Source organism: Hylobates moloch, unplaced genomic scaffold (genome assembly GCF_009828535.3).
Source record: "Hylobates moloch isolate HMO894 unplaced genomic scaffold, HMol_V3 SCAFFOLD_37, whole genome shotgun sequence".
NCBI classification, from domain to species: Eukaryota; Metazoa; Chordata; class Mammalia; order Primates; family Hylobatidae; genus Hylobates; species Hylobates moloch.
The window spans coordinates 353202-374466 of record NW_026652312.1 but is presented as its reverse complement, the minus strand read 5'-3'; the positions used below and the strand labels follow the sequence as shown (position 1 = coordinate 374466).

At 38.0% G+C, this 21265-nt stretch overlaps 1 protein-coding gene across 2 annotated transcripts in view; it reads left to right on the top strand.

The window, feature by feature from the left end:
* Positions 1-21265, top strand: part of LOC116463451 (relaxin receptor 1) — a 122625-nt gene that overhangs the window by 71352 nt on the left and 30008 nt on the right. Inside the window, exons 5-9 of one of the 2 annotated variants that reach the window (XM_032146562.2) lie at positions 2059-2130; positions 4949-5020; positions 9582-9653; positions 9743-9814; positions 14903-14977. In XM_032146562.2, the coding sequence (XP_032002453.1) occupies positions 2059-2130; positions 4949-5020; positions 9582-9653; positions 9743-9814; positions 14903-14977 (363 nt within the window). Of the gene's footprint in view, positions 1-2058; positions 2131-4048; positions 4117-4948; positions 5021-9581; positions 9654-9742; positions 9815-14902; positions 14978-21265 lie in introns of those variants that run through there. The other variant, XM_058434643.1, reaches the window with a different exon arrangement.

The following is a 21265-nucleotide window of genomic DNA, read 5'->3' as shown; positions in this document are numbered from 1 at the left end:
TGGAGTGCAGTGGTGCAGTCACAGTTCACTGCAGCCTTGACCTCTGAGGCTAGGTGATCCTCCTGCCTTAGCCTCCCAAGTAGTTGAGACTACCAGCTTGCACCACCATGCCCAGCTAATTTTTTTAATTGTTTGTAGAGATGGCTGGGGGGGTCTCACTATGTTGCCAAGCTGGTCTTGAACTCCTGGGCTCAAGTGTTCCTCACACTTCGGTCTCCCAAAGTACTGGAATTATAGGTATGATCCACTGCACCCAGCCAAATCCAAATATTTAACAATTTATCTTGACACAATATAAACATTTAAACAGGATGTAAGCAGAATTTAGAATCTAAGTCAAGTCAGAATCATTAGCAGAAAAGAGATCCCCAATTAGTTAATATGTACAAGGAAATAATATTTGGTGACAGCCAGCAACTGAGAGTAGTTTCAAAAGGGAATTACTTGTTAATCAGCCTTTGGCATTATTTATTTAAAAAACCATTAAGTGTCTGATATGTGTAGTCTAGAAAAGTGATTTTTAACATTTTTTCTTTCATTATTGTGTCCCTTCCCCCAGGGAGCCTTTTTAGACTTTTTTTTTTCTATTTGTCTCCTCCTGTGAAATTTTAATACTACAGATATACGGACAGGCGCGGTGGCTCACGCCTGTAATCCCAGCACTTTCGGAGGCCAAGGTGGGTGGATCACAAGGTCAGGAGTTCGAGAGCAGCCTGACCAACATAGTGAAACCCCCGTCTGTACTCAAAATTTTAAAATTAGCCGAGTGTGGTGGCGCACACCTGTAATCCCAGCTACTCAAGAGGCTGAGGCAGGAGAATCGCTTGAACCCAGGAGGCAGAGGTTGCAGTGAGCCGAGATCGTGCCACTGCACTCCTGCCTGGGCCACAGAGTAACATTCCATCTCAATAATAATAATAATGATAATAATACAGATATACTATATATGTTCTTGTGTATATCTGTGCATTATACATATAAAAAGTAAGGTTTTTTTTCTTAAGAACCAATTCTCACCTTCATTGAGAGTGCATGGTCTTCTAGACTCTAGAACAGTGTTTCTCAAATTAGAGTCCGAAAATGTGTTCCAAAGAGTCCAAGAAAATTTTTTTTAAGAAGGATTCATCACCAAGTTTAAGCAACACCGCTTCAAAACCTAAACATTGTTAGTGCTTATTGTATAAAACTGTCTTAACCTGAGTTAAGTTAACCTCCAGACAAAGCAGTCTGTTGCTCACTTATTAGTATCTGCTCCATGGTACTATATAATGATAGTACTAATAATATCATATTATTAGATACCATCTAATCCAAATCCCTCCTTTCACAGTTAAAGAGACTGACTTGGAAAGGTTGTGTGTGATTCATGCAAGGAACCCCAGCTACACTGGTTTTGGTTTTTTTACTGTTTCATTTATTTTGCTTTTGCTACATTACATTGCTGTTCTAAAACAAAAAATTAAGGGCTTGGGACCTTTCCAGTACAACCACAATTATGTGGATCTGGTCTGTGTGAAACTGCTTATTAAATTGTGATACAAAAGATAATCTTTCTTTACAACTTCTTAGAAGTTGAAATGGAATCACTTATTGAATAAAGATGATCCAATTATAGGTACCAATTGATGTTTTCTTTCATAACTAATTTTAAGGTGGTGGAATATGAGCAATGAAATATTGAGAATTTCTTGAGTGTTTTTTAAACAGAAAACACTATTTTTATTGTCACTTAGAAACTGAGATGCCTTCTAATGTTTGTTAAATACAAATAGGAAAGAAAAACATAACTGAAAATCAATTTTTTCAATTTTATTTTTTAACATTTTTTGTCAGAATTACAGTCATAACCAAAATTTTAAAAAAATGAATAGCTTTAATAGTGCAAAACTAACAGCTAGACCTAGTTCAAGTGATATGACAAATATGAGAGAGACATTATGAAGCAAAATGTTTCCTGAAAGCTAGTACTAAAGTAAATAGTTTGTAATTATCCCTATTGTTGTAATTTAAAAGTAAAGAAAAAACAACTTTAAGAATCAAAATTTACATTTATTTCAGGTCACTTCAGTGGAACTTAATAAGAAAGCTTCCTCCTGATTGCTTCAAGAATTATCATGATCTTCAGAAGTTGTAAGAAAATATTTAATTCCTGGTATTAAAATAAACTAGCATTTTTGGGCATATCTTTTTCTTCCCACTTCTGTGAACACCAAGACTATTCCACTGCTTGTGTCTAATCCCTGTTCAGGGAAGTATTCAGCTGTTAACTGAAGACTTCCAGGTAACACTTATTTTTTCTGAGTAATTTTAGAAACCATTCTAGAAAAACCTCAGACACGTATTTCCAAAGGAACTGGAACATGTATACTGTGAATCCTCCTACCACATTCCCCCAAAATGGAGATTCTTAGAAGCTTTTATCCTCTGCATTATTCTAGCATGGAATACCTCAATGCTCATCTTAGAGAAAAATGTTATGCTCTTTTGCCAGATCCACCATCAAGAAAGTGAAGAATTTTCTTCCATGTGTTTTCAAATTCATTATCTACCTAAAATAGCAAGTCACTGTGGGTTGAAACCTCTGAGCATGTTGTCTTGGAGACTTGATTCCATTTTCACATCTGCCTTGTGAGTGGGTTTTATTTTGGCCTTGAGTAGTATCTGACATGCTAGCTTCCCTTCAGAACTCTCAAAATCCATACTGGCCCACGTGATGTTTGTTACTTAGGTCAACTTTGTGACTAAATTATGTTGTCATATGGTGAATTGTTGGGTTTAGATACTCTGTACCTAAATCACACTAACTAAGAAATATCTCAGGATTCATTGTTTCATTTTTATACCAATATAGATTGGTTCTTATTTTGGTTTTACAATAGGGAAACCTGATAAATTAATATATATCTGCACATTTTTAAAGATAACAGATGGAAATTGAGTGGAATCAGAAGAAAAATTAACCCACTTCTTTAAGTGAAATGTTCTAAAAATCCAGATATTCTGCAGAATATCTATTTCATATTTGAAAACAGAAACTCTAATGAAAATAACTTTTCAAAATTTCATTCTGAACATTTATCAGTCAAAAGAGCAGAACTTTTCACAATTAGGCCTGACAAAACTTCAAGAGTACACTCACTTATTCTATTTTCTGATTTCTGGAGACTAAAGAATTTTTCTGTAGCATCACCTTGTGTCCACTTATTTAAAGGAGCTAGACTACAAATCTAAATATCAAAATTCAGATTTATATAATACAGTGGCTTAGCATTTTTGTACAATAAACATTGAATTAATTTTCTTTTTTGAACTAACCACCATACTAATGTGGATGAATTAATTCCTGAATGACCAATTTGTTCCATGTAACAAAATGATCAAAATAGCCTAATTATTTAAAAATTTCTAATTGGTTATTAAAAGTCTATACCTTTAGACCTCCAGGCAATGCAGCCTATTCCTTAGTAGATGATTATAACACTAGAAATAAACAAACAAATGCATGATAAATGAGAACCACTCATTACCTACTACATGATTGGGCCCACAGCATGTCAGGTTCAGGTGCATAATCATTTTTTTTTTTAAGAGACAGGGTCTCACTCTGTCACTCATGCTGGAGTGCAGTAGTATGATCGTAGTTCATTGCACCCTCAAACTCCTGGGCTCAAGTGATCCTCCCACCTCAGACTCCCAGGTAGCTAGGACTACAGACATGTGCCACCACAGCTGGCTCCTTTTTTTTTTTTTTTTAGAGATAGGATCTCACTATGTTGCCCTGCCTGGCTGGTCTGCTTCAAATGATCCTCCTGCCTTGGCCTCCCAAAGCTCTGGGATTATGGGCATAACCCACTTCACCCAGCCTATAATAAATTTTATAATAACATTTCACAGTCAAAGTTAGGTTTTCTTCCATGTTGGAGAAATAGGGTACTTTTCAGTCAAAATTTCTAATTTAACTGAATGTTCGCTCATATTGGTTTCTTTCTTATTCCTCCTAAAAATTATAACAAATTACATATAAACTTTCAGGACACTCTAAAGAACAATGGTGACCCACACTCAGAACATGAAGGCAGCCTTGAAATCCTTCCTTTGTCATTCCCACAATCTGGGGCAAGTACACGTAGAAATGCAAAACTTTGTGTGGGTGCAATGATGCAATAGCGTATACTCTGGTACCCATTTCCTTTGACCTCCAGTTAAGGTCGTATTTTCAGTATTACTTAACTATGTAAGCCTGCATTCTTGTCTTGACATTCCAATCTAATTTATATTCTTCCAGTCCTGATTATTTTTGCTTATGTTTTTCTCTTTTGCCACTTTTACTCCTTATAAATTTTCCCCAAACAGTCTTTGGAACAAGGTTTGGATGTCAAATTAATGAGATCAAAATTGACTTGGTTGACAGATTTGTGATTAACATAGAATATGGTTTGGGACATTAAAAACATCATAAACTTTTAGGTTGGCTAGCACTGTGTTGAGCACTTAACAAGTTTAAAGAATTATAACAAGACCTGTATTAAAAGTCTGACTTCTAGACTTCTGATTTGTGAGGGCTTTACTATGTGTTAACATTTTATTTCTAGAAAATTCCAACAGTAAGCTTTGGCTGTTATTCATTCATCTTTATAGCTAGAATTTCTAAATACAAACCAGCCTAATTGTACATAAATTTAATAGAAACATGAAGAGACATGATATCCGGCTTCACTAAATTATTTTGTAATGTTTACCTTTTTCAATTTTTAAAATGTTTAATTGTCATCAAATACACATAACATAAAATGTAGCATGTTAACCATTTTTAAGTCTATCTTCAGAGGCATTAAGCACGTTCATATTGCTATGCTACCATCACCATCATCCATCCACAGAATTCTTTTTGTCTTGCAAAAGTGAAACTCTGCTTCATTTTTTTTCTTTTTAATAATCATTTTCACAGGTACCTGCAAAATAATAAGATTACATCCATCTCCATCTATGCTTTCAGAGGACTGAATAGCCTTACTAAACTGTAAGTACCAGTGGGAATTAATTTGCCCATTCCATGGTAGTCTGACAGCCTAGACTATTCTAATCCAGACCAGACTCCCTGTCCATGACAGTACCAAGGAGCCATGCAAGTCATGCTGAAGGAGCAGTAGAGCACCGTGGCTAAGACCATGGGATTGTGAATTAGACAGGTTTCAGTCTGAGCCCTGATTGCCTTACTTACTAGGTGTGTGACCTTGAGCAATTTGTATTCCTTTTTTTTTTTTTTTTTTTTTTTTTTTGAGACAGTCTCTCTCTGTCACCCAGACTGGAGTGCAGTGGTGCAATCTCAGCTCACTGCAGCCTCCGCCTTCCGGGTTCAAGCAATTCTCTACCTCAGCCTCCCGAATAGCTGGGATTACAGGTGCCCGCCACCATGCCTGGGTAATTTATTTTGTATTTTTAGTAGAGACGCGGTTTCACCATCTTGTCCAGTCTGGTCTTGAACTCCTGACCTCATGATCCACCTGCCTCAGCCTCCCAAAGTGCTGGGATTGCAGGTGTAAGCCACCACACCCAGCCAATTTATATTCCTTTCTAAGCATAAGTTGCCTCTACTATAAAACACAAATTATAATAGTTCGTACCTCAGGGATGTTGTAAGAAACAAGAAAATGCGTGGGAAGCATTAGGCACACTGTGCCTGACACATACTAAGAATTCAATATACATTTGCCATGGTGACAGGAGTGATGACTGAATGAACTTAGACAAAGTAAAAGCCTGATGCAGCCAAGCAGGGTGGCTCATGCCTACAATCCCAGCACTTTGGGAGGCTAAGGCACAAAGATCCCTTGAGCCCACGAGTTTGAGGCTGCAGTGAGCTAGGATTGCACTACTGCACTCCAGCATCCAGCATGAGCCATAGACCAAGACCCTGTCTCTGAGAAAAAAAAAAAAAAGCCTGATGATGATATTTGTGATGAAGAAGAAAAAACCTGAAGACTTCCCTAGTTATTCAATTATTCTTTTTTCACTAATCCCACTTTTACAAATGCATGAAATACTGTAAGGTTAAAGAAATAAAGCTTTTTGTGGTGTAATATACATAATCTAAAATTCACCATTTAACTGTTTTTAAGTAAACCATTCAGTGGCATTAAGTACATTCACATTGTTGTGGAACCATCATCACCATCCACCTCCAAAACTTTTTCATCTTCCCCAACTGAAACTCCATATTTGTTGAATAATAATTCCTCATAGCTGTCTCTCCCCATTTCCCCCCTCCCCAGCCCCTGGCAACCATCATTCTACTTTCTGTATTTATTAATTGGCTACCTTAAGTACCTCATATAAGGAGAATCATAAAATATGTAGTCTTTGTGTCTGGTTTATTTCACTTAGCACAGTGTCTTTAATGTTCACATGTTATAGCATGTGTCAGAATTTCCTTTTTTAGGGCTGAATAATAGTCCATTGTATTTATATACCACATTTTGTTTAACTGTTTATCTGTCAGTGGACATTTGGGTTGTTTCCACCTTTTGGCTGTTGTGAATAATGTTGCCATCAACACAGGAATACAAATATCTGTTTGGGTCCCCACTTTCACTTTCACTTCTTCTGGGTATATACCCAGAAGTGGAATTGCTAAGTCAGATGGTAATTCTTTGATTTTTGAAGGACTGCCATTTGATTTGATTTTGATTTTTTAAGGGACTGCCATACTGTTTCCCACAGCAGCTGTACCATTTTACTTTCCAACTAGTGATGCACAAAAGTTCCGATTTCTCCACATCCTCACCAACATTTATGTTCTCATTTCATTTGTTTGTTTTGACAATAACTATCCTAATGGGTGTGAAGTGGCATCTCATTGTGCTTCTTTTTAAAAAAAACAGGCTTTCTCAATGTTCCATTTTATTCAGTTCTGCCATGCAGCATTCTAGAAGTAACTGGAAAGAAGTATAACCACATGAATACATAACTCCCTGTATTTCCATTTATGTCCTCTTGCTTTCCACGTATCCTGTTCTCTATCCTAACACAAGAAACCCATTCCAGTCAGATTTTTAGCTTGTGGTATCAGAGTTTGGGATTGAGTCAAGAACACCTAGTAATTTACTAGCAAAATGGAAGAAGACTGCAGAAGACTCGAAGCCTTAACAGTAACCACTTTAGCCATATCCTCTCCCCTTCTACCCCATCCCTGCTCTTTTATGTCTTAGCAAAGTACCCAGCGTCAATATTGGACTCACTCTTGTCAGGCTCCTGACTGTCTTCTTTCCATATATCTTTGCAAAATTTACTAAACACCATCTGTTTGGTTTAATGTTCAGTGGATGTGGAGGAAGCTCTTGAAAAGCAGTACAGAACTGGAGAGTAAACTTAAAAGTGTTCTCCATCTCTTTTCATAGCTTTTCTATAGTGCCGGAATATTGTTGAGTGTTAAAGATGCCACATATTTCTAGTTAAATAATCGTTAGTCCTAGCACTTTGGGAGGCTAAGGTGAAAGGATCACGAGGTCAGGAGATGGAGACCATCCTGGCTAACACAGTGAAACCCCGTCTCTACTAAAAATACAAAAAATTAGCCGGGCATGGTGGCACACGCCTGTAGTCCCAGCTAGTCGGGAGGCTGAGGCAAGAGAATCGCTTGAACCTGGGGGGCGGAGGTTGCAGTGAGCCAAGATCGTGCCACTGCACTCCAGCCTTGGCATCAGAGGCTCCATCTCAAAAAATGATAATAATAATCATTAGATACCTGATGATTTATGGATCTAAATAATGATTAGATCCATAAGTATTCATTAACCCTCATAGAGTGCACGTATTTTAGGTAGACACCATGAGGGCATAGAAAGATAACTGAGGCTTGCTCCCTTTAAGTAGTTATATCTTAATGTTTCAGATAGAGCACTGAGCTATCACTGGGGAGGGGCAGGACTCCTGTTCTCTAGAAGTTTATGATCTAAGATGGGAAAACAATGCCAACATATATACAACATTAGAGAACCATTTTTTAAAAGTACTTAAGTTCCAAACTTGTGTTGCCGAAACCAAAATTGCTATTATGGTTCACTGAAAGGAGTGATTATCTCAGGTCCAGAGCAGTAAAGGATGGCTCTGAAAAATGAAGAGGACTGGGCAAAACAGGTGAGCACAGGGAGCAATAGTGGATCAAATGTCTTTTACCTGGAGGGTTTTTGTATAAGAGAACCCCCTGAGGTTGTAAGTCATTTCTTACCCTTTACTGTGCCCACCTGGGCTCCAGGTTTGCAAAGGTGGGAAGGAAGAGGCTCTATCACGGGATGCCATTGCTCACTAGCCCTGAGCAAAAGTCAAACCCAGCAAGGGAGAACAGATTCCTGGCAGGTGAAATTCTACAGGATGTTTACTCAGGATATGAAAGACTGAAGAAGAGAGAGAAATCAGTGTGAATCGTGTATTAGTGGAAGTCAAACTTGAACTCTTACTTGCATGTGAATCATAAGCAGAAAGAAAAAGGAAAGAGGGAAGAAACTGGAGTAAGAGGTGTGAGCAGAGACACTGCTATAAAACATAATGTATACTGAATGTTTATGGCATGCATTGCCTCTATTAAACCATAGGAAGTAGATCCTGATATTATCCCCATTTTAGAGTTGGGGAAGCTGAGGCTTACAGGAATTCATTGCTTGCTCAAGGTCACTATTAATAAGTACAGGAGTCAGGAATCAAACTATTCGATAGCAGATTTAGTGCAGTGAATTGCTACACTAGAGAGATTGAGACATGAGTGAACATGGCAAGAAGAGGAGATCAACACAATAGAACAGAGAGTTATTTCACTTTGCAGAGGAGTGGGATGTAAAGATGGGTAAGGCAGAGTCAAACTCTTTAGCAAGGGATGCAATACCCTTTTATCCGTAACAGGCCCCTGCCTGCCTCCTGGGTTTGTCTCCTGTCTCTCCTCATAGCCCCTTCATGGTGAGGCCCCATTGAATTACCTGGTGATTTCTTAACTTGTCAGACTCTCTTAACTCTTGCTTTTGCATAAGCTATTTCCTCTGCCTAGAATAGCTCCTGCCCATTCTTTGCTTTGTGAATTGCATGTCTTCATCCAAGACTCTTCTCAATTGTGCTTCTGTTTAGTAAAGCCTTCTCCTGTCTCCTCATTCCTCCACACTCTGCAGTCCCTACTCCTAGCAAAGCTGGGTGCTTTCTCCTCTGCAATGGCAGAGCAACCATGCATTATACACTTCCCTCTGTTTCCCTGACATTACAAAGTAATCTGTTCACATGCTGTGGTCTCTTCAGACTCAAAGCCCCTTAAAGAAAGGGATGGCATGCTTAGCACAGTGCCATGGCGTAAGTATTCAAAATAGGTTAATGAATACATGAATAGGTGAATGAATAGATTGATTAATTAATTACGGGGAAATTTAAAACTAGGTATGTTAAGGTAAGTGATAGCAATTCTTAGAGATTCAAAGGCAGGGAAGTGTCATGATGAGAATGCTATATGAAAAAATTTAAGATAGATGATTATTGTTTTTACTTTTCTTATTGTAAGACATCAAAAAGCTACAAATTTATTGTAGTCATTTCTCCTTTTCCAGGTATCTTAGTCATAACAGAATAACCTTCCTGAAGCCGGGTGTTTTTGAAGATCTTCACAGACTAGAATGGCTGTATGTTTAATTTATGTGGCATTTTATAGCACTAGTTTTTAGATTCTAGAGATATATAAATGAATTAATTTTTTTCTTCTGGCTGGCAGGATCATTGAAGATAATCACCTCAGTCGAATTTCCCCACCAACATTTTATGGACTAAATTCTCTTATTCTCTTGTAAGTACTAAACTAAAGCAAATATTTCAATCAAAGGCAAAGACATGAATAAAAATTAATGCTTAAATTTAATACCATTAAATCTGGATTTGTTAAAACCCCAAAGAGGCCTTTTCAATGAAAAACCTTTTCTTAATTATATTCTATAAGGCTGTTTATAGTTCCAACAATTTTAAAAGATTTTCTGTCTTCTAGAATATGAGCCCGTAAAAACTGAATACATTCTCACTCATATTTTATCACAATATTCTTTTTTTTTTTTTTTGACATGGAGTCTCACTCTATCACCCAGGCTGGAGTGCAGTGGCATGACCTTGGCTCACCACAACCCCTGCCTCCTGGGTTCAAGCCATTCTCCTGGCTCAGCCTCCTGAGTAGCTGGGATTACAGGTGTGTGCCATCATGCCCAGCTAATTTTTGTATTTTGAGTAGAGATGGGGTTTCACCATGTTGGCCAGGCTGGTCTTGAACTCCTGACCTCATGATCCTCCCACCTTGGCCTCCCAAAGTGCTGGGATTACAGGCGTGAGCCACCGCGCCCAGCGTTTATCACAATATTCTTTTTTTTTTTCTTGAGACGGAGTCTCGCTCTGTCGCCCAGGCTGGAGTGCAGTGGCGCAATCTCAGCTCACTGCAAGCTCCGCCTCCCGGGTTCACGCCATTCTCCTGCCTCAGCCTCTCCGAGTAGCTGGGACTACAGGCACCCGCCACCACGCCCGGCTAATTTTTTGTATTTTTAGTAGAGACGGGGTTTCACCGTGGTCTCGATCTCCTGACCTCGTGATCCGCCCGCCTCGGCCTCCCAGAGTGCTGGGATTACAAGCGTGAGCCACCGCGCCCGGCCTATCACAATATTCTTAAGCACATCATTACTGTCTTTACAGGCAGACCTCAATGATATTGTGGGTGTGGTTCCAGACCACTGTAATAAGGCAAATGTCACAATAAAGCAAGTCACACAAATTTTTTTGGTTTCCCAGTGCACATAATAAAGTTATGTTTACGCTATAGTGTAGTCAACTAAGTGTGCAATAACATTATGTTTAAAAATGTGCATACCTTAATTTTAAAATTCTTTATTGCTAAAAAGTGCTAACAATCATCTGAGTTTTCAGCGAGTCGTAATCTTTTTGCTGGTGAAGGGTCTCATGTCAATGTTGACAGCTGCTGACTAACCACAGTAGTGGTTGCTGAAGGCTGGGGTGGCTGTGGCAATTTCTTAAAATAAGATAACAATGAAGTTTGCTACACTGATTGACTCTTAATTTCATGAAAGATTTCTCTATGGCATGCAATGCTATTTGCTAGCACTTTACCCACAAGAGAACTTCTTTCAAAATTGAAGTCAATACTCTCAAATCCTGCCATTGCTTTATCAAATAAGTTTATGTAATATTCTAAATACTTTCTTGTCATTTCAACAGTGTTTATAGCATCTTTACCAGGAGTAGATTCCATCTCAAGAAGCCACTGTCTTTGTTCATCCATAAGGAGCAACTCCTCATCCGTTCAAGTTTTATCATGAGATTGCAGCAATTCAGTCACATCTTCAGGCTCCACTTCTAATTCTAGTTCTCTTGCTATTTCCACCACATCTACAGTTACTTCTTCCACTGAAGTCTTCCCTTCGAAGTCACCCATGAGGGTTGGAGTCAACTTCTTCCAAACTCCTGTTAATGTGAATATTTTGACCTTGCTTTCATGAATCACAAATGTTCTTAATGGCATCTAGAATGGTGAATGCTTTCTAGGAGGTTTTTAATGGACTTTGCCCAAATCCATCAGAGGAATCACTATCTATGGCATCAATAGCCTTACAAAATGTACATCTTAAATAATAAGACTTGAAAGTTAAAATTAGTTTTTGATCCATGGGCTATAGAATGGATGTCGTGTTAGCAGGCATGAAAACAACATGAATCTCCTTGTAGATCTCCATTGGAGCTCTTGGGTGACCAGATGCCTTGTCAATGAGCAGTGTATCTTGAAAGGAAATCTTTTTTTTCTGAGCAGTAGGCCCCAAGAGTGGGCTTAAAATATTTAGTAAACCATGCTGTAAACAGATGTGCTGTCATCCAGGCTTTGTTGTTCCATTGATGGAGCACAGGCAGAGTAGATTAAGCATAATTCTTGAGGGCCCTAGGATTTTTGGAACAGTGAATGAGCATCGACTTCCACTTGAAGTCACCAGCTGCATTCGCCTCCAACAAGACAGTCAGCTTGTCCTTTGAAGCTTTGAAGCCAGGCATTGACTTCTCCTCTCTAGCTATGAAAGTCTTGTATGGAATCTTTTTTCAATAGAAGGTTGTTTCATCTACATTGAAAATCTGTTGTTTAGTGGAACCACCTTCATGAATGATCTTAGCTAGATCTTCTGGATAACTTGCCGCAGCTTCTCCATTAGTACTTCCTGCTTCACTTTGTAATTTTCTGTTATAGAGACAGCTTCTTTCCTTTCCTCATGAATCAACATCTGCTAGCTTTAAACTTTTTTTCTGCAGCTCCTTCACCTCTCTCAGCCTTCATAGAATGAAGTAGAGTTAGGCCTTGCTCTGGATTAGGCTTTGGCTTAAAGGAATGTTGTGGCTGGTGTAATCTTCTATCTAGACCACTAAAACTTTTTCCATCAGCAATAAGGCTGTCTTACTTTCCTATCATTTGTATGTTCATTGGAGTAGCACTTCTAATTTCCTTCAAGAATTGTCCTTTGCATTCACAATTTGGCTAACTGGTGCATGAGGCCTGGTTTTTTGACTTATCTCAGCTTGCAAAATGCCTTCCTTACTATGTTTAATCATTTCTAGTTTTTGATTTAAGGTGAGGAGGTATGCAAGCAGTATATCTTGAAAGGAAACCTTTTTTTTCTGAGCAGTAGGTCTCAAGAGTGGGTTTAAAATATTTAGTTAACCATGCTGTAAACAGATGTGCTATCATTCAGACTTTGTTGTTCCATTGTAGAGCACAGGCAGAGTAGATTTAGCATAATTCTTGAGGGCCCATAATTCTTGTGGGACTCTTCCTTTCATTTGAACACTTAGAAGCCATTGTAAGGTCATTAATTGGCTTAATTTCAATATTGTTGTGTTTCAGGGAATAAAAAGGCCTGAGGAGAGAGATATGGAGGAATGGCTGGTTGGTGGAGTAGTCAGAACACACACAACATTTATCGATTAAGATTGCTGTCTTGGCTGGGTGGGGTGGCTCACGCCTGTAATCCTAGCACTTTGGGAGGCCGAGGCGGGCAGATCATCTGAGGTCAGGAGTTCGGGACCAGCCTGACCAACATGGTGAAACTCTATCTCTACTAAAAATAGAAAATTAGCTGGGTGTGGTGGCACATGCCTGTATCCCCAGGTACTCGGGAGGCTGAGGCAGGAGAATCGCTTGAACCTGGGAGGTGGAGGTTGCAGTGAGCTGAGATTGCACCATTGCACTCCAGCCTGGGCAACAAGAGTGAAACTTTGTCTCAAAAATAAAAAAGATTGCTGTCTTCTATGGGCATGGTTTGTGACACCACAAAACTATTGCGATAGTAACATCAAAGATCACTGATCACAGGTCACCACAAACAATACAGTAATAAAAAGTTTGATGGCTGGGCAGGGTGGCTCACGTCTGTAATCTCATGCTTTGGGAGACTGAGGAGAGAGGATAGCTTGCAGCCAGGAGTTTGAGACCAGCCTGGGCAATATAGCAAGACCCCATCTCTACCAGAAAAAAATTTGTTTTTAGTTAGCAGAGCGTGGTGACACATGCCTGTAGTCCCAGCTACTCAGGGGGCTGAGACAGGAGAATCACCTGAGCCCAGGAGTTTGAGGCTGCAGCACACCATGGTCACACCACTGCACTTCAGCCTGGACAACAAGGCAAGACCCTGACTCAAAAAAAGGAAAAAGTTTGAAATACTCTGAGAATTACCAAAATGTGACACAGACACACTAAGTGGGCACACACTGTTGGAGAAATGGCATTCATAGACTTGCTCAATGCAAGGTTGCCATAAACCTTCAATTTTAAAAAATGCAGTATCTGCAAAGTACAATAAAGCAAAACACAATAAAACAAGGTGGGCTGGGTGCAGTGGCTCACACCTGTAATCACAGCACTTTGGGAGGCCGAGGTGGGCAGATCGCCTGAGGTCAGGAGTTCAAGACTAGCCTGGCCAACATGGTGAAACCCTGTCTCCACTAAAAATATAAAAAGAAAAAAATAGCCAGGCATGGTGGCGGGCATCTGTAATCCCAGCTACTCAGGAGGCTGAGGCAAGAGAATTGCTTGAACCTGGGAAGCAGAGGTTGCAGTGAGCCAAGATGGCCCCACTGCACTCCAGCCTGGGCCACAGAGCAAGACTCTGTCTCAAACGAAATAAATAATAAATAAATAAATAAATAAATAAATAAATAAATAAATAAAAATAAAACAAGGTGTGCCTACGTTAATCTTGGTAAAGAAAAAAATTCCTTTAAATCATCTCCTTTCCACCATTTGTTGTTGACGGGTTTAGGCTTTTTTTTTTTTTTTTTCAGTTACTAACATTACTGCTTTCCTCCATATAATAACTTATATTTGTTAAAATTTTATTACTATCAAGTATTTAAATATAATTAGATTATAATTAAATATAATTAGATTATAATTAAATTATAATTTAAATAAAATTAGAGGGAAGGCTGGGCATGGTGGCTCACGCCTGTAATCCCAACACTTTGGGAGTCCGAGGTGGGTGGATCATTTGAGGTCGAGAGTTTGAGACCAACCTGGCTAACATGGTGAAACCCTGCCTCTACTAAAAATACAAAAATTAGCCAGGTATGGTGGCGCATGCCTGTAACCCCAGCTGCTCAGAAGGCTGAAGCAGGAGAATCACTTGAACCTGGGAGGCAGAGGTTTCCATGAGCCAAGATCATGCCACACCACTCCAGCCTGGGCGACAGCCAGACTCCATCTCAAAAAAAAAAAAATTAGAAGGAAAAAACAACTAATTTAGTGGATTTGTGTGGTTTCATAAGAATAATAATAATACCATGTTTGACCCAAGATGAGAAGAGAACCAGAAATATGTGACTTGTTTGTCTTTTCCTTTTTCAGAGTCCTGATGAATAACGTCCTCACCCGTTTACCTGATAAACCTCTCTGTCAACACATGCCAAGACTACATTGGCTGTAAGCGATTGTATCTTTTTTTAAAGAACTCAACTAAATTTTCTGTTTTTACCTAATTCATTCCAGATACAAGATTGTTTTAGTTTTTCTTAAAAATGATAAGGGTTTTAGTATCATATCACATTTCCTCAAACTGCTTTAACATGATTTTTACGTTAAACATCTACTTTATCTAAACTAACATCTCTAAACTCTCAGCAAAATAAAACATCTCAAAAAAAAAATATATATATATATATATATATGTACCAGAGCCAGGAAGAAGAAACACAGAAGGAATGTCACCGCATGTATATAACATCTCCCCCTTTCCCTGCTGATATACTCACCTACTAATTTGGCACAGAAAGACTAAGTCGTTTTAATTTCCCTCTAGAATTCTGAATAATAAGAATATGATATTTAGCATTTATTTTTCAAAAACTAATCATGATAAAATATGTTCCATGGAATATTTTACACAGTAGCTTTGCTTGTAGTAATAAGTATCACTCCACCATTCAGAACTCAACCATCCAGTAAATTTGCCTATTTAGAACACAAGTAAAAAATAAAAGAAATAAATAACCAAAATAACTATTAACAAGTTCAATCAACAAACTGCCATATGCTGTATCATATGAAAACTCCCTCTGTCTCTTATTTTATAAGAAATTCTCACAAGTTGGTTGTTTGATTTCTAAGCTCATAGCAGATTACAAATGTCAAAAGGAAGAGGAAAAGTTAGAGTCAAAAGCATTGATTGTAGTCAAAAGTAACAACTATCAACTTGATAAAAAAGCATAAGTGAGAAATGCTATAAAAAGCAATGACAGTAATTCAAACTGTACTAATTTGCAACCTCTCAGAAAAAAACAAACATCCTGAAAAATTACTAAGTCCAGTAGCCATTTTGGTATGACAGTACAATACTGTACTATACATTGAAAACAAGCTAAAGCCATAAAGGAAAGGGCAAATTAAGTTCAATATCCTTCATTAAAATTGAATTTTGGTTCAAATGAATGCATTAGCATCTATTACAGCCTCAGTAATCCCAACTTAGTAATTAAGCACAATTGAACAATACTTACATAATTAGCAATTAAAATGTGTGCATTTAGACCAGAAGCAACTGTGTGCAGTATTATGACCAAGCAATAATAAACCTTGCCTTTGTTTATAAAAAGGCAAGAAGATATACAATATACTTCAGATAAACATCAAAATGATTAAGATGTATTACTAAAAAAAATTAAAATTAAAAATTTTGTTACTAAAGTTTTCATAGGTAAATTCTAGCTATCCAAAACAACTTATTCCATATGAATTCCTGATAGTGAATATTATCCTGATTTTAATTCTGGTAATAATAATACTTTGCTTTATAATTATTCACTTTTTTATAACTAATCATACTATTCTTACCTTGCATGAACTTTCATTTAGCACGGTATGAACTAGAAAATCTGACAGATTTGTTGGCCAAACATCATTTTAACTCTGATTTAGGGGAAAAATACATACAAAATAAAGAGACAGATGACAGCCCAGGAAATTATGCTTCTAAGGTATTTGCAAGACAATAAACTGAAACCTATATTAGTTCTTGCAAAGCAATGAGAAACTGTAAATGCCACAATAAAAGTTGTAAAGTTCAAAAAGAAAGAAATAGAAGTAATAAGCAAGCATAAGGACAGATATGGCAATAGCCAAAGGTGAACTAAAAGTCAAGAAATAAAGTAAACTTTTCTTTTGAGATGAAATTAAGCAAGTTTATTTATTAGCCAAAGAAGTCAATATGAAAAGCTTGAAAATATAGAAGACGATGGGAATACACAATAGTGCAAAGTAGTAGGAGACATGGAAAAGAATGGAAAAATAAAATGTGATCACACACACATACGCATACACACAGCAGTGAAAATGAATGAACTATCAGTACTTCAACATGACTCAATTTCAAGAACATATGAATTACTCAAGAAAAAGTCACAGAAGACTACATATATTACAATTCCATTCCTATAATACTGATTAAGATATAGAAAGCCACAAGACAGCAGTACTTCCCCTCTACCAATAAGAAAGAGCTTTATAATCTACAAAGTCATAATTTTGTGGAGCCCATAAGTAGGCTACAGTCATAAGGTAGCCAAATAAATGGAATTCTAAGAAGCAACAAGGAGATGTGGGACATAACATACTATTTCACCTTGATAGAGCACAGGATGAAGAGTTGGCTGGCATGAAAGCAGGTACAAAGAAAACTGCTAAAACTTTAATAAACTTGTAAGCTTAAGTGTGGGCTACTATAGCACTTTAGAAGAACTGGGAACCCCATATGCAAGGGGATTTAGCTATCTTTAACAGGCTCTATTTCACTAATCTCCACCAACCACAAGAAAAACTAGGAGTAGGTAAGGAAACCAGGCAGAGCCCTCATTGGTAGCACAACACAAAATTCCACCTTCTTCTCTAAACTCACCCCTCTCAGGGAACAAAAGCATCAAGCCTTTGGGAGTGGGACAGAAAATCTTCCTCACCCAGGGACCGGGCAAAGATCCATTACTTCCATAGGAGGAATAGAAACTAGAGCATTCTGCCCCAGGGTACCAACAAAAAAAAAAAACACTCCAGCCAGGATCTTGCACTGGTCAAAGCAGTGGGTAGTGCCCATTTGTATCATGGCAGAAAATGCTCTTATGAGAGTTTGGCTTCTGGGGAAGGGGAAACAGCAAAGCTGAGACAGCCCCATCCCCAAAAGGGTAAGGAAAAAGAAGTACATTGTCAAATTATAAAGCAATCAACAGAACCAGAACCAGCAATAACTCAGATTTTACAACTTCCAAACGGAGACATTAAAATGCTTATGATTAGTAAGTTAAGTAATATAATGGAAAGATGGATAATATGCACGAACATAAAGAAAATGTCAGCAAAAAGATAGAAACTACAAAAGAGAAACAAAAAGTTATTTTAATAGCCTTAGCAGCAGAATGAACACAGCCAAGGAAAGAATCAACAACCTTGAAGATAGATCATAGAAAGCTTTCAAATTGAAACGAAAAGAAAAAGGAGACAAAAATAAAGGCAAAACAGAGAATCCAAAAGCTGCAGGATAATATAATTGTCTAACAAATGTGTAAATGGAGTCACAGAAGAAGAATAGAGGAAGAACAGGACAGAAGACATAGCTGGAGAAATAATAGCCAAGAATTTTGTTACATTAATATAATGCAACAAAGCAGAAATCTAAGAACCTCGGAAAAATCCATGCAGAAATCGACAAAAACTAGATAAATTATAGTCAAATGCTGAAAACCAAAGATAAAGAAAAGTATCTTAAGGCAATCAGAGAAAATAGAAACATTATACACTGTAAAACAAAGACAAGAAATGCAACTTTTTTTTAAAAGCCACAAGGGCTATGGTAATATTGGGGGAAAAAGATTTCAGAGTAAGGACTATCACCAGGGATAAAAAGGGATATCATATAATAATAAAAAGATCAATTAAGCAAAAATATCTGATAATCCTAAATGAGTAAACGGTTTCAAAATACATAAAGTGAAAACAATAGAACTGTAAAGAGAAATAGCTAAAAGTCAAAACATGTCATTTAAAGCTGATGAATCTTTGGCCAGGCATGGTGGCTCACACCTATAATCCCAACACTTTGGGAGGCCAAGGCAGGAGGATCCCTTGAGCTCAGGAGTTTGAGACCAGCCTGGGCAACATAGTGAGACCCTGTCTCTATTAAAAATTTTTTTAAAAAAATTAGCTGAGTGTTTAGCTGGGCATGGTGGCGGGCACCTGTAATCCCAGCTACTCAGAAGGCCGAGGCAGGAGAATCACTTGAACCCTGGAGGTGGAGGTTGCAGTGAGCTGAGATCACGCCATTGCACTCCAGCCTGGGCAACAATGAGACTCTGTCTCAAAAAAAATAAAAAATAAAAATTAGCTGAGCATGGTAGCGTGTACCTATAGGCAGTCTCAGCTACTCAGGAGGCTGAAGTGGGAGGATAGCATGAGCCTGCGAGATCAAGGCTTAAATGAGCTACGATTGTGCCACTGCACTCCAGCCTGGGCAACAGAGGGAGACCTGTCTCTGGAAAAAAACAACAACAACAACTGACAAATCCATAGATTAGATAGACAGTGGTATTCCCAAGGTGAACACTAATAAAAAGCACATAATTAACCAATATTATATGGTAAAGAGAGGCAGAGGAGCAGAGAGGAAGACAATGTACACAAATTTTATCATAGTATCATCAAAAGAAAGAAGGTATAGTGCATTGGGTAAAGTTATAAAGATTGCCAATAGAATATACAAACCTTTCTAAATATCGTAAGAAATAAATTTTTTAAAACACCATTAGGTTAAGATAAATATTACACACACAAAAAAAAAAACCTGAGGTGAAAGTTTTTTAAACCTATGGAGTTATGTAATAATATTTTTAAAAAACAGACTAAGGCCAACTATATTAATCATATCAATAAATATAAGTAGGCTAAACTCACCTATTAAAAGAAAAAAGACTGGGAAAGAAGACCTGGAAAGATATTTCTCAAAAAATACTTACAAATGGCCAAGAGGCATATGCAAAAATGTTCAACATTACTAGTCATCAGAGAAATGCAAATCAAAACCACAATGAGGTATCACCTCACGCCTGTTAGAATCTCTATTATCAAAAAGAAGAGATGACGAGTGTTGACAAGGTTGTGGCTAGAAAGGAATTCTTGTGCACTGTGGATGAGAATGTAAACTAGTACAGCTGTTATGGAAAACATACGGAGCGTCCTCTAAAAATTAAAAATAGGACCAGGTGCGGTGGCTTACGCCTGTAATCCCAGCACTGTGGGTGGCAGAGGTGGGTGGATCACTTGAGGTCAGGAGTTTGAGGCCAGCCTGGTCAACATGATGAAACCCCATCTCTACTAAAAATACAAAAAATTACCCGGGCATGGTGGCGGGCACCTGTAATCCCAGCTACACAAGAGGCTGAGGCAGGAGAGTCACTTGAACCCGGGAGGCGGAGGTTGCAGTGAGCCAAGATCACACCCCTGCACTCCAGCCTGGGCGACAGAGCAAGACGCCGTCTCAAAAAAAAAAAAAAAAAAAAATTAAAAATAGAACTACCATATGATCCAGCAGCCCCACTTCTGGGTATATATCCAAAGGAAATTCCATTAGTATGTCAAAGAGATATCTTCACTCCCATGTTCATTGCAGCATTAGTCACAATAACCAAGATATTAATCAACCTTAGTGTCCAACGACAGTTGAATGGATAAAGAAAACGTGGTAGATATATACAATGGAATACTAGTCAGCCTTAAAACAGAGATCCTGCCATTTTGACAATATGTGTGAACTTAGAGGACATTATGCTGAGTGAAATAAGCCAGAGACAGAAAGAAAAATACTGCATAATCTCATTTATATGTGGAATTTCTTTTTAAGTTGAACACATAGAAACAGAGAGTAGAATCATGGCTATGGGTCATGGCAGGGGGAATCAGGAGATGTAGGTTCAAGGGTACCAAATTACAGTTATGAGATGAATAAGCATGCAGATCTAATGTATGGCATGAGGACTATAGTTTAATAATACTGTATTGTATAGTGGAAATTTGCTAAGAGGGTAGAGTTTAGGCACTCTTACCATAAAAGAAATTAACTATGTAAGGTCATGGGCATGTTAATTTGCTTGATTGCAGTAATCATTTTACTATGTACTATATATCAAAACAGGCTATATACCTTAAGTATATACAGTTTTTAAAAGTATGTCATGTAATTTCAAACAAAAGAAAGCAGGCATCATATATTTTATCTAAGTAGGTGGAATTCTGGCCAATATGCATTAAACAACACAATGGCATTTTAATGTTATAACTGCAATTTCCAATAAAAGATATCACATTATATATACACACCAAAGAAATTAATATAGCAACCAAAACAAAAGAAAATGTAGACATACATAAGCAGTAAGAGATAATCCACCACTGGGTCAGGCGCGGTGGTGCATGCCTGTAATCCCAGTACTTTGGGAGGCCCAGGCGGGTGGATCACCTGGGGTCAGGAGTTTGAGACTAGCCTAACATGGTGAAACCCTGTCTCTACTAAATACAAAACAAAAAAAATTAGCCAAGCGTGGTGCCTGTAATCCCAGCGACTCGGGAGGCTGAGGCAGGAGAATCTCTTGAATCCGGGAGGCAGAAGTTGCAGTGAGCGGAGATTGTGCCATTGCACTCCAGCCTGGGCAACAAGAGTGAAACTCCATCTCAAAA